General features: G+C 44.3%; 1 protein-coding gene across 4 annotated transcripts in view; it reads left to right on the top strand.

The window, feature by feature from the left end:
- Nucleotides 1–12,547, top strand: part of exoc6 (exocyst complex component 6) — a 77,395-nt gene that overhangs the window by 43,488 nt on the left and 21,360 nt on the right. For all 4 annotated transcript variants that reach the window (XM_041973802.1, XM_041973803.1, XM_041973805.1 and 1 more), the window contains exons 18-19: nucleotides 42–176; nucleotides 12,047–12,226. In XM_041973802.1, the coding sequence (XP_041829736.1) occupies nucleotides 42–176; nucleotides 12,047–12,226 (315 nt within the window). The remainder of the gene's footprint in view (nucleotides 1–41; nucleotides 177–12,046; nucleotides 12,227–12,547) is intronic.

Here is a 12,547-nt window from a genome sequence, read left to right as displayed (position 1 = left end):
CTTCATGACAAAGCTGTAAAACTGAACCTTTCTGTCTGCAGCTGGTGCAGATTATCATTAACACCACCCACCTGGAGCAGGCCTGCAGGTATCTGGAGGAGTTCATAACCAACATCACCAACATCTCCCCAGAAACGGTTCACACTACACGACTCTATGGCCTGTCCACATTCAAGGTAAACTGGGAATGTTGGGGATTTTTCTGCCTTCTTTTTCAGACAAACGGACTCAAACGTTCATAGCTGCTAAATATGCGCTAACAGGAATTTAAGCTCAGCTCTCAGATGATTTCACTTCATTTTATTCATAACTTCTATGAATACTGATGAAGATTTTAACATAACTTGCAGGTAATCATCTAGAATCACACGTTTTTCTGCATGTGTGTATAATAAGTTGAAAAATATTTGTCATCTTCTGGCAGAGGGTGAGTAAACTTGTCTTCACAAGTTCAGAAAGGCACAGAAATTTTTATTAACAGATATTTATTTATGAAATCCACTTGATAACCCCATATCCATCAAAAGTGAGATATTAAATATGGACCACATCCATGCATTTAACATAAAACAAACATGTAAAGTGTATGTCATGGGTGGCTCATTATTACATTGTGACAGCTGGATTTTCTGCCATATGTTGTTTATATGCAAAAAGAGCAAACATCATCCAGGATTTTCAGTAAGTCGTCTATTTCGCTGTCGTTTGGATGCATACGTGTGACCGATTTGGGGACGTCTAGCCTCCTTTATTTTGATCCTACATCGGGAGTGTCACTGAAAACCTGGGGTGGAGTTTGCCGAGTCATTGTTCTTGCTCATGGTGGAGCTGGAATGAACGGACGTCTTCCTGAGGTGTGCAGTGGATTTCTTGTTCACCGAACTGAACTGATGGTTTGTTGTTTTCTGTTCTGAACGGTGCAGCAGCATTCATTTTGGTTTTTCTTTTTGAACTGAACTCAATATATTATTTATGTCTGTTTAAGAAAAAAGAACTGAATGGAATTATTTGGGGCTGATTCTTTGAGTTCTACACAAAGTTCTGTTGTTTTTCTGATGATGATATTGATGGAATATATATTTTCTGGCCCCTACTGGAAAAAAAGGTGTTTTTTTTCTGGTCACTGATTAGGGTGTAAAGCATTTCCTGCTTGCATCCTTTGTGTGAGTTACTTGGTGTTTTAGGGAAAAAGAAAAGAGAAAATATATATCTGACATGTCGAGAGAGACACGACATGGCCTCACGGCCTCGAGAACAAGAAAAAAGTTCTTCCTTCTCACTGGGTCTTAACAGCCTTTAGTCGTGCAGGGTGAAAAAGTATGTGCTGTCATGGTTCTGCAGCTACAGGACCTGAACACCTTGCAGTCATTGAGTGGACCAAGACCTCCTCTGGATCCCAAAGTATTCTAGAGTCTGATGTGAGTCCATTTGTCTGACAAAGCTTGGCTGGAACTGTCTCATGCAGCAGCAATACAGCAGCAGCTCTATACCAGAATGGCTGAAAAGAAAAGAACCAAGGTGTCGATATGACCCAGTTAAAGTCCAGACCTCATCTTGACTGAGATGCTATGGTGGGACCTTCAGAGAGCTGCACGTACCAATGCTCCAAACCTCAACTAACTGAAGCAATGATGCAAAGAAGAGAGGCTTTATCCAGCTCTTCACTGGTATTTCTCTAGTTTCTCGTGTTCCTTTTTCCTGATATTTCTATCGTTGGGGATGGCTACATGCACCACTACGGCTTTCCTTTGCTGCTTATCCATGATCACAATGTCCAGTTGGTTGGCCACCACCATGTTGTCAGTCTGTATCTAGAAGTCCCACAAGATCTTAGCCCTCTCATTCACCACCAACTTGCGAGGTGTTTCCCATTGTGACCTAGGAGTCTCCAGTCCATATTCTTATGGCGTTCCATGCATTCAGCTGTCAGAATGCTGTCAGATTCTGAGGCTAAAATGATGTAAAATGAATGTGTCAATAGAGACAGACGTGGACAAAAGTGTTGGTTCCCTTCGGTTAATGAAAGAAAAACTCACAATGGTCACAGAAATAACTTGAATGTGCCAAAAGTAATAATAAATAAAAATTCTATGAAATTTAATTAATGAAGGTCAGACGTTGCTTTTCAACCATGCTTCAACAGATTTTTAAAAAAAAAATAAACTCATGAAACAGGCCTGAACAAAAATGATGGTACCGCTAACTTAATATTTAGTTGAACAACCTTTTGAGGCAACCACTGCAATCAAACGATGCCTGTAACTGTCAGTGAGACTTCTGCTCCTCTCAGCAGGTATTTTGGTCCACTCCTCATAAGCAAACTGCTCCAGTTGTCTCAGGTTTGAAGGAGCCTTTTCCAGACGCCATGTTTCAGCTCCTTCCAAAGATGCTCAATAGGATTTAGGTCACAGCTTAAAGAAGACCACCTTAGGATAGTCCAGTGTTTTCCTCTTAGCCATTCTTGGTGTTTTTAGCTGTGTTTTGGGTCTTTGTTGTAAGACCCATGACCTGCGACTGAGACCAAGCTTTCTGACACTGGCCAGCACATTTCTCTCTAGAATCTCTTGATAGTCTTGAGATTTCATTGTACCGGCACAGATTCAAGACACCCTGTGCCAGATGCAGCAAAGCAGCCCAGAACATAACAGAACCTCCTCCATGTTTCACAGTAGGGACGGTGTTCTTTTCTTCATATGCTTTATTTTTCCATCTGGAAACATAGAGATGATGGTAAAAAGTTCCATTTTTGTCTCATCTGTCCATAAGACATTCTCCCAGAAGCTTTGTGGCTTGTCAACATGTAGTTTGTCTGTTTTTATGGTTTGTTTTTAACAATGGTTCGTCTTTGGTCGTCTCCATTAAGTCCACTTTGGCTCAAACAACGACGGATGGTTCGATCTGACACTGATGTTCCTTCAGCTTGAAGTTCACCTTTAATCTCTTTAGAAGTTTTTCTGGGCTCTTTTGTTACCCTTCGTATTATCCATCTCCTTGGTTTGTCATCAATTTTCCTCCTGCAGTTACCATCATTTTTGTCCAGGCCTGTTTCATGAGTTTATTTTTTTAAATAATTCTGTTGAAACATGGTTGAAAAGCAACGTCTGACTTTCATTAGTTAAATTTCATAGAATTTTTATTTATTATTACTTTAGTCAGATTCAAGTTATTTCTGTAACCATTTTGAGTTTTTCTCTCATTAACCGAAGGGAACCAACAATTTTGTCCACGTCTGTATAGTAGCATAAAGGTCGACCAGAAGAAGAAAGCAGAATTTATTACTAAGGTCGCTGGTGGCAGGTAAGTGACGCTAATGCTGTAGGTGACGTAGTTCCGGGGGAGACGGCAGATTCAAACTAGGCGCGCCCAAACATTTCTACTTTCATTCGATTGTATTTTGTGCCAACTTAATCAAAAAATATTCTTTAAAGTAGGACTATAGTGTCTTTAAAAGGTACACTCTGGAGCACAGCGGGGAGGATTTGGCCAGCCTGACAGATTTTATAGATCGTTGTTACGACAGAATCGTCATGGGGAAACCAAACAACACCTCCACCCCCTCCACCTCATCTAAATCCAAGAGACAGCGAAATGAGGATTCACCTGGAGCTATTTCACCACCGGGGAACGACTCAACAGATGTTCTGATCTCCATAGATAAGAAACTCAGTAGTTTTGATGCGCGTTTGAGTCTGGTAGAAATTCTCCACAAAGAGTTCCAGGCGCTACGTGAATCGTTAGAATTCAGCCAGAAGCAGGTGGAAAGTCTGGCTGCAGAAAATGCCGGTCTCAGAGAGACGGTAAAATCCCTCACCGAGGGCTTGACCCGTCTCTCAGATGAAAATAAGAAGATGAAGGAAACGGTGATCGATCTGCAGGCGCGGAGCATGAGAGAGAACCTGGTATTTGCAGGGATTCCAGAGCAGACGGAGGAGGACCCCGAGACCACGGTGAAAAACTTCATCAAAACCCACCTGAAGCTCCCGGAGGAAACGGTGAAAAACATCTCCTTTCACAGAGTCCATCGGCTCGGCGGGAGGAAACCCGGGTCCAGCAGACCAAGACCCATAGTAGCGAAGTTCGTCAGCTTCAAACAGAAGGAGCAGGTGAAGAACCAGGGCCGCGAACTGAAGGGGACCAACTTCGGAGTAAACGACCAATATCCGAGAGAGATTCTGGACCGACGGAGAGTCCTGTTTCCCATCAGAAGGAAATCTATGGCTAATGGCGCTCGCGCTGTCATCGCGGTGGATAAACTGTTTATTAATGGACAACTGTACCGCGACCCGGACGTCACTCCGTGGCTCTTCTGATCCCAGGTGCTGTAAGTCAATCTCTCCAAATGATCACTCTTAACTCGCCATTATAGATCACTGACAGTAGAACACACTGCTCGTCTCACCACAGCCTCGACACCTAGATCGATGTATTTTTTTCTGTTTTGTTTTTATATTTCACACAAATACTTTTCTCACTTTTCACTATCTTTCTATTTCACGTCTTCACTGTTAATTGTAATCCAGCTCGTAATATCAGCAGCGCACGCGGCCGGTCGAAAAACCGTCAGGACGCACAGCCGCACCATACATGATAAATATAAACACTCGCGTTTTATGTATGAGAGAACACGCATTAAGGTACATATACGGACATTTAACATACGGACAAACGCGCGCAATCAGGCTGCATGCAAACACGCGCGAACACGCAAGAGGGGCGCACAAAGACACACGCGTCAGTAACACGCATGAAGCATTAAACCGTTCACAATAACCATGTTAAAAATCGTCTGTTGGAATGTACATGGAGCCGGTTCCAGGGAGAAGAGGTTGAAGATCTTTAATAAATTACAGGAGCTGCAGGCTGACATTGTCTTACTACAAGAGACTCATTTAACAAACTCAACCATAGATCTTCTTCAAACAGCTCAGTTTCCTCACGTTTACTCAGCCTGTTATAATTCTAGGCAGAGAGGAGTAGCTACTCTTATTAATAAGAGACTAAATTTTGACATAGATAGCACAGTAGCGGATCCGGAAGGCAGATTTCTGATAACTTTATTATCTATTTGTAATATCAAATTATGTATTACCAATGTATATGGCCCCAATGTAGATGATCCCTCCTTTTTCCACTCCCTGTTTGCTACACTCCAGAATTATTCAGATAACAGAATAGTGCTAGCTGGTGATTTTAATGTAGTCTTGACTGAACAAGATCGCTGCAGCACATCAGGTAGTCATCGAGTCTGGCAGTCGTCAGAAACTATCAAACAGTACATGAAGGATTTTGGTCTTTGCGATGCTTGGCGCTCTCACCATCCTAAACTAAGAGAATACACCTTCTTCTCTTCAGTTCACCACTCCTTCTCTAGAATAGATTATATATTAAATAGTAACTCACTAATGGGCGACATTTCAGAGACTCAGATACATCCAATCAGCATCAGCGATCACGCACCAGTTTCATTCAGTCTGAGAATCAAAAATAATAAACCGATTGGTAAAAGCTGGAGATTTAACACCTCTTTATTGAAAGATCCTGAGTTTATTGATTATTTTAAAAAAGAATGGTCAATTTATATAGAAAAAAATGACATGCCTGAAACTTCAGCGTGTCTCCTATGGGAAGCAGGAAAAGCAGTAATGCGAGGGAAAATAATTTCCTTCTCCTCACATAAGAAGAAGAAGGAAACAGCAAGAGTTTTAGAATTAGAACTCAGGATTAAATCATTGGAGGAGGCTTACCGCATTTCCCCCGTAGAGCACACAATGAATAATATAAGGAAAACTAAATTGCAGCTTAAAGAAATTATAGATAAAAAAACACAGTTTTTAGTGCAAAGACTTCGCTTGGAGAACTTTGAACACAGTAACAAATCTGGAAAGTTTTTAGCAAATCAACTAAAAACAAACAAGGAGAAAACAACAATCTCCTCTGTTAAAGATCAAGACGGAAACATCAGCCATGACCCAGACAAGATAAATGACACGTTTAGAAGCTTCTATAAAACATTATATGAATCACAGATTAATCCAACAGATGAACATATTGAACAATTTTTAAACAACATTAATCTACCAAAACTAAAAAATGAAAATAAAATAAATTTAGATGCACCTATTACTGTAGATGAACTCCACGAAGCTCTCCAACATATGCCCAACAATAAAGCCCCGGGTCCAGATGGTTACTCAGCAGAATTTTACAAGGAATTCTGGACAACGCTAGCTCCTACATTTTATAATATGTTGTTAGAAATACAGGAAAAACAAAAAACACCGCAAAATATGAACTTAGCTAATATAACACTATTGCTAAAACCAGGCAAAGACCCCACACTTCCATCCAGTTACCGTCCCATATCTTTAATAAATGTAGACCTGAAAATAATTAGTAAAGCTCTTGCCAGAAGGATAGAAAAAATAACCCCTCTTATAATACATCCGGACCAGACAGGTTTTATAAAAGGTCGACATTCATCTACTAACACACGTAGACTAATTAACCTCATAGATTACTCTACTTTACATAATCTAGAATCCACAATCATTTCTCTAGATGCAGAAAAAGCCTTCGACAGGGTAAACTGGAAGTTTCTATTTGCAACACTAGACAAATTTGGGTTTGGACCTTCTTTCATAGAGTGGATTAAAATATTATATAATAACCCAAATGCATGTGTGAAAACCAACGATCAAACTTCTCCAAGCTTCCGCTTACAGAGAGGCACCAGACAGGGCTGTCCACTCTCCCCCTCACTTTTTGCCATTTTCATAGAGCCGTTAGCAGCTGCTATTAGACAAAATATAGAAATTAAAGGAATCCAGGGCAAAAATATAGAACATAAAATAAGTCTTTATGCAGATGATGTATTACTCTTCCTTCAGAAGTCACAAACATCACTCTCTGAGACAATCACAGTTATTAATAAGTTCTCATCAATATCTGATTATTCTATTAACTGGTCTAAGACTACAGCCATGTCCATCAACTGTGACCTACAAAACATCCCTAATATCAAAATACAGACAGGAAACATTAGATATTTAGGTATAAATATTTCCCCCAGATTATCAGATTTAACAAAATTAAACTATGTTCAGCTACTAAAAACAATAGAAGATGATCTCTTACGGTGGAGGCGCTTACCCATCTCAATAATGGGGAGAGTTGCCACCATTAAGATGATGATCCTACCTAAAGTTAATTATTTATTTTCAATGATACCCACTAAACCCTCCACCAGTTGGTTTAAATCTCTGGACTCTTTCATATCCAAGTTTCTTTGGAAAAACAAGCCGTCACGTATCAGTCTTAAAACCTTACAGCAGACTAAAGATAGAGGAGGACTGGACCTACCAAACTTTAATAACTACTTTATAGCTAACAGGCTGCAGTACATCTCCAAGTGGCTCAAACCCAGTTATCTGGATGAGCCGTGGCTAGATGTGGAGCAGGCTTTGTGTGAGGACTTAGTCATCTCTGACCTGCCGTTCATCAGCTCAACCATTAAACCATATAAGTGCTTTAAAAGCCTTAACATCCGTTTTTCCTTAATGGCTTGGTGGGAATTCTGTAAGATAACCAGATCTTCCCTCTTTCCATGTAGACTTACACCCATCTGGAACAACCCTGACATCCTGCAGAACAAAAAGATGATAAACTTCACTCAATGGAAGACTAAAGGAATACAACAGTTAGGACAGATAATAGAAAATGGAAACTTTGTATCTTTCAGCACAATAATCTCACAGTATGGAATCAACAGCAATAAATTCTTAGAGTACCACCAACTAAAATCAATTATATGTAAGAAGTATACCCCTGTACAGTTAGACTTGCAGCTTCCTGTCAGAATAGCAGAATTCCTGAATCATAATACTCCAAAATTATTATCAAAAATATATAGATTACTTGCAAAGCTAGAAGACAGGATATCTCTCCCAACTTCAAAATGGGAAGATGATTTATCTAATAACTTTGATCAGAAAAGATGGTCACAAATATGTTTAAACACGTTTAAAATGACTCAGAATTCAAATATACAACTAATACAATTCAAAATTCTCCATAGAACTCATTATACAGGACACAGGATGTTCAGGATGGGCCTTTCACCATCAGATATCTGCCCACACTGCTCTGAGAACACCTCTGATAGCTACATCCATGCGCTGTGGTCCTGCACACCTGTCCAAAGGTTCTGGATTAAGGTGTGTGAAGATCTCTCAAAATGGTTTAAAACTAGTTTTCCTGCAAACCCCACACTTTGCCTACTGGGCGACCTGGGTGACACCAACATAGGAATACACTCCATAAACTTGGTCCTCGCAGTCTTATGCATCGCAAAGAAAACTATTCTTGTGAACTGGAAAGATAAGAATAATTTGTCTATCCAGCAGTTTAGAAATCTCCTGTTAGATCACATCAGCATTGAGACAATGTCTGCCTCCTCCAGGAACCAGTCAGATGACTTTCATTCCCTCTGGTCCCCTGTGACTGGCTACATCACTTAATGTAGGTGGAGGATTGCGGCTTCGCTGGGATGGGGGCGGATGTGGGTGGGGGGTCCCTGGTGGCTTCAGGTCTCCGGTTGTCTCCTGGGTGGGGATCTAGGCTGCTCCGCTGCTGGGTCGGCTGGGGGTTCCGGTCTGGGCGGGCGGCATTGGGTGGGCCCCGGGGTGGGGCTGCCTCGTGGCGGTGGGGGGTGGCTGCCGGGGTGCCTGGGTCGGTGTCCGTCGGCCCCTGGCCGGGTGGCCGGTCGGGCCCGGGGTGGGCCGGGTGGGGGCTCTGGGGCGTCGGGTCTCCCCCCGCTCCTGGGGGTGGGGGGTCTGCCGCTGCTGGGGGGGGCTGGGCCCGTCCGGATGTGCCGTGCCGGGGGTTGGTCCGTGCCCTGGTGCTTGGTCGCAGCCCCGGAACCTGGGTGGGGGTGTGTTTGTGTGTGGGTGTGTGTGTGTGTGTGTCTGTGGGTATGCTGGTGTGTGTGTGGGTGGGTGTAGAGGGACGTGTGTGCCGTATGTGTGTGTGGGTGTGTATGAAGGTCTGGGTGTGTGCGTGTATGTGTGTGTGTGAGTAGTGTGCGGGTGTGTGTGTGGAGGTCTATGTGGGATGTGGGTGTGTGTGAAGGTATGTATATATGAGTGTGTGCACGTGGAGGTCGAGGTGTGTGTGGAGGAGTGAAGGAGTGGGTGGAGGCGTGAGTATGTATGGAGGTGCTTGTGTGTATATGCAGGTATGTATGTGAGTGTGTGTGTAGTGGTGTATGTGTATGGAGTGGTATGAGAGTGTGTGTGTATGTGGGCACCGGTGTGTGTGTTTATAGGTATGTGCGTGACGTGTGTGTGTGGAGGTATGTGCACGTATTGAGGTGTTGGTATATAGAGGTGTGTGAGAGTGTGTGTGAGTGGCTGGGGAGAAAAAAAAAAAAAAAAAAAAAAAAAAGAGTGTGTGCGTTTGCAGGGGGTTAGGACGTGTCCTCTGGGGGGCGCCCTGGCTGGGTGTTGGGGGCGGGGGCCTGGGGTTCCCTTCCTTCGCCTCGCCCCCCTCCCACTCAGAAAGAGGAAAGTGGCCCCTTGGGCTGGTGGCTGGCCCCTGGGGGGGTTCGTGGCGTGCCTGGGTTGGGGTGCCTGCTCTGGGCCTGTGACGCCCTTCGGGGCCGGCAGGGGACGGGGGCGCCCTAAGCCACTGGCGGGTCGTCTTCCAGGGGGGAGGCTTACCCCCCTCTGGACCTACATCTCCTGACCCCTCCCCTCCCCACTCTTCACTACATACACAGGTAGGGCCGTGGGGGGTGTGCTTGTTGCGCTGGGCGGGGCAGGGGGGGTCATCATAGTGGCCCCGTTGCTTCGCCGAGCGGCAGCATGCCTCCCAGCTTTTAATTCCACTTAGTCACTGAGCACAAATAACATTTGCAACATACAAACACGTTTTGGGGGGTGGAACATGCGAGGTCAGGTGGGTGGGACTGCTCAGGTGGCCCCACCCCCTCCTCAATGCAGTTACTGCCCCCCAATTTTAACCCTCTTTTTTTAATTGCAAACAGCACATAATATATTCCCTCACTAGTGGGGGAGGGAGGGGCGATGGGGTCTTCAAGCGCCCCTGTCTCCATGGATGGCCCGGGGGTGGGGCGGGCCGGGTGGCCTGTCGCGTTGGCCCGGGGCGTGGGCGGGCTGTCCCGGGGGGTTTGGCTGCTGGCCCTGGGGGGAAGGTGCTGTTTTGGGGGTGGGGAGTGGGGGACTGGGGCGGGGTGGGGGGTGGGCGTGCTGGCCCTTGGCCTGTGGGGGTGGGGGGTGTCCCTGCGCTCCTGGGCCCGGGCCCTCTGCCCCGTCTGTCCCGGGCGGCCGGTGCCCGGGGGGGTCGGGGACCGCCGAGGCCGGTGCCCTGTGTCCGCGGGGCGGCTCCTGCTGGGGTCTCCTGCTGCTGCCTTCCTGGGCGGGCGAGTGGTCGTCTCTGTGGACCGGTCGGGATCTGTAGCCTACGGGGGGGCTGGTGGCCTGGGTCTCGGGACCGCTGGCCTGACTCTGGCCTCTGTTCAAGTGAGGTGGCATCTGCATGATCACTCTGCATGGTCACTCCTTCCTGAACGTCTCCACACAGTCTTTGCGTCGCCATGTGGCCGAGTTCTCCAGCATATCCACACAGGTTTCTCTGCGCGTGTTCTTGAATACAGCAGTTTCACTTATATCTATTATCATATTTTTTTTTCTTTTTTTTTTATTATTTCTGTTCTTCTTATTATTATTATTACTCTTACTCTTATTATTATTACTACTACTATTATTATTATTACTATTATTGTGATTATTATTATTGTTACTATTATCAACTAGTTGTGTAATGACCTACTGGCCAGGATGATCTTAGCTATATATGTTGCAAGTAGTATGGATTACATGGTTTTCTGTATAATGTTTTAAGTCCCCACCCGCACTCCCCACACCCTTTCTGTCCCTCTCTCTCCCCTCCCTCTTCTCTCTACTTTCTTTTCTATCTCTCTCTCTCTCTGTCCCCTCCGGTCGAGTCCAGCATTAAGAGTCTGATTTAATAAAGTTTTTCATGTCATCAAGAGGGACTTTATACATGTAGTATAAATCCCTGCTTGATAGAGTAAAATTGCCCAGCACCAGACAGCAGCCAGACAATCATTCTGTTTGCAACGATGCTGGACAAGACAAGTTAAAAAAAAAAAAAAAAAAAAAAAAAAAAGAATTTATTACTAACAGAACTTTGTAGAAATAACACACAGACCAACAGTGACCAAACCTTTTCTCATCTCATCGTTCTCTCAAGTTTTGGCTTTCAGGAAAAAAAATATTGTTATTGAAACAAACACACAACAGAAACTATTTCCATGTTTCCACTTTTTCCTCATTTCCAGTTATTCCTGCTACTATTTACCTGCTATCCTCACTAAACCAACTCCAGCTCAGCTGCTTTGTGGCGCCACCGTGCATCAGAAACGTCTTCTTGGCTTTATTCCAGCCATAGAGGAGCATTATTTTTCTTCTTTTCACACACACATAGAACTTTCTGCTCACTGGTTGATCTTTGGCTGCTCCTGATTGGACGTTACCGTCAATCTAAGCTCTCTGATTGGTGGAAAGTCTGACAGGAAGTGGCTTCATCATCATGTCCAGGTCTAAATAGAGGTCTCTTAGCAACATAGTAGTGATGGTGATGTTTTTATGGTGAAATGTGATAAATAATGCTGTTATCATGGATCATTGTGGATTTACCAGATAGAGTCTCTGAATAAAACTACATTTAGTGGCTGGATTGTAAACCTCCTGGACGGGATAGAAATGTCTGGAAAACCTCTGTAGATCAGCTAAAGGGTAGCTATCCATCACATTTACCCCACAGAGATACACACCACCGCTCCTGAGACACTGGAGATATGTAAGATAGCGCTCGGGGGCGCCGGAGATCTTGTGGCATTTTAAGGGTTAGTGACCTGCTGCAAAGCTGCTCAGATAGTTTCAATCTTCACCCACAGCGGTGTTGTAAAACTTATTCTGACTGATGAATTCTGGATGTTTTTTAGGATGCTCGTCATGCTGCAGAGGGAGAGATTTACACCAAACTGAACCAGAAGATCGATGAATTCATCCAGCTAGCAGACTATGAGTGGGGCATGGCCGAGTCAGATGGCCGTGCCTCAGGATACCTCATGGACCTCATCAACTTCCTGCGTTCCACCTTCCAGGTCTTCACACACCTTCCGGTGAGTTTGATCAGTCCAAACATAACTGAACCTCCCAGCCTTTCTCTGGGAGCTGCAGCCACATGCACCATCTTCATGGTTTCACTTCATTTTTCCTTTTTGTTCAGATGGAGGCTGTTTTTTTTTCTGCCATGTGTTTTTCTTCTGTTCTTCCATGTTCATCACTTTTGTGAAAACATGTATGCACTGTCTGAGGATGAGTGAGTTTACATGTTGGTGATGAACTGAGTGTGTGTTCATGTGCATGCTATGTGTGGTTTTACTGACGTGAATAAACCGAGGCACATTTGGTGACAGGACCTGCTCCGTTACTGAGTGTTT

Source organism: Melanotaenia boesemani, chromosome 21 (assembly GCF_017639745.1).
Source record: "Melanotaenia boesemani isolate fMelBoe1 chromosome 21, fMelBoe1.pri, whole genome shotgun sequence".
In the NCBI taxonomy this organism is placed as follows: domain Eukaryota; kingdom Metazoa; phylum Chordata; class Actinopteri; order Atheriniformes; family Melanotaeniidae; genus Melanotaenia; species Melanotaenia boesemani.
Note: the sequence above shows the minus strand (reverse complement) of the source record. Positions and strands in the feature narration are given on the sequence as shown.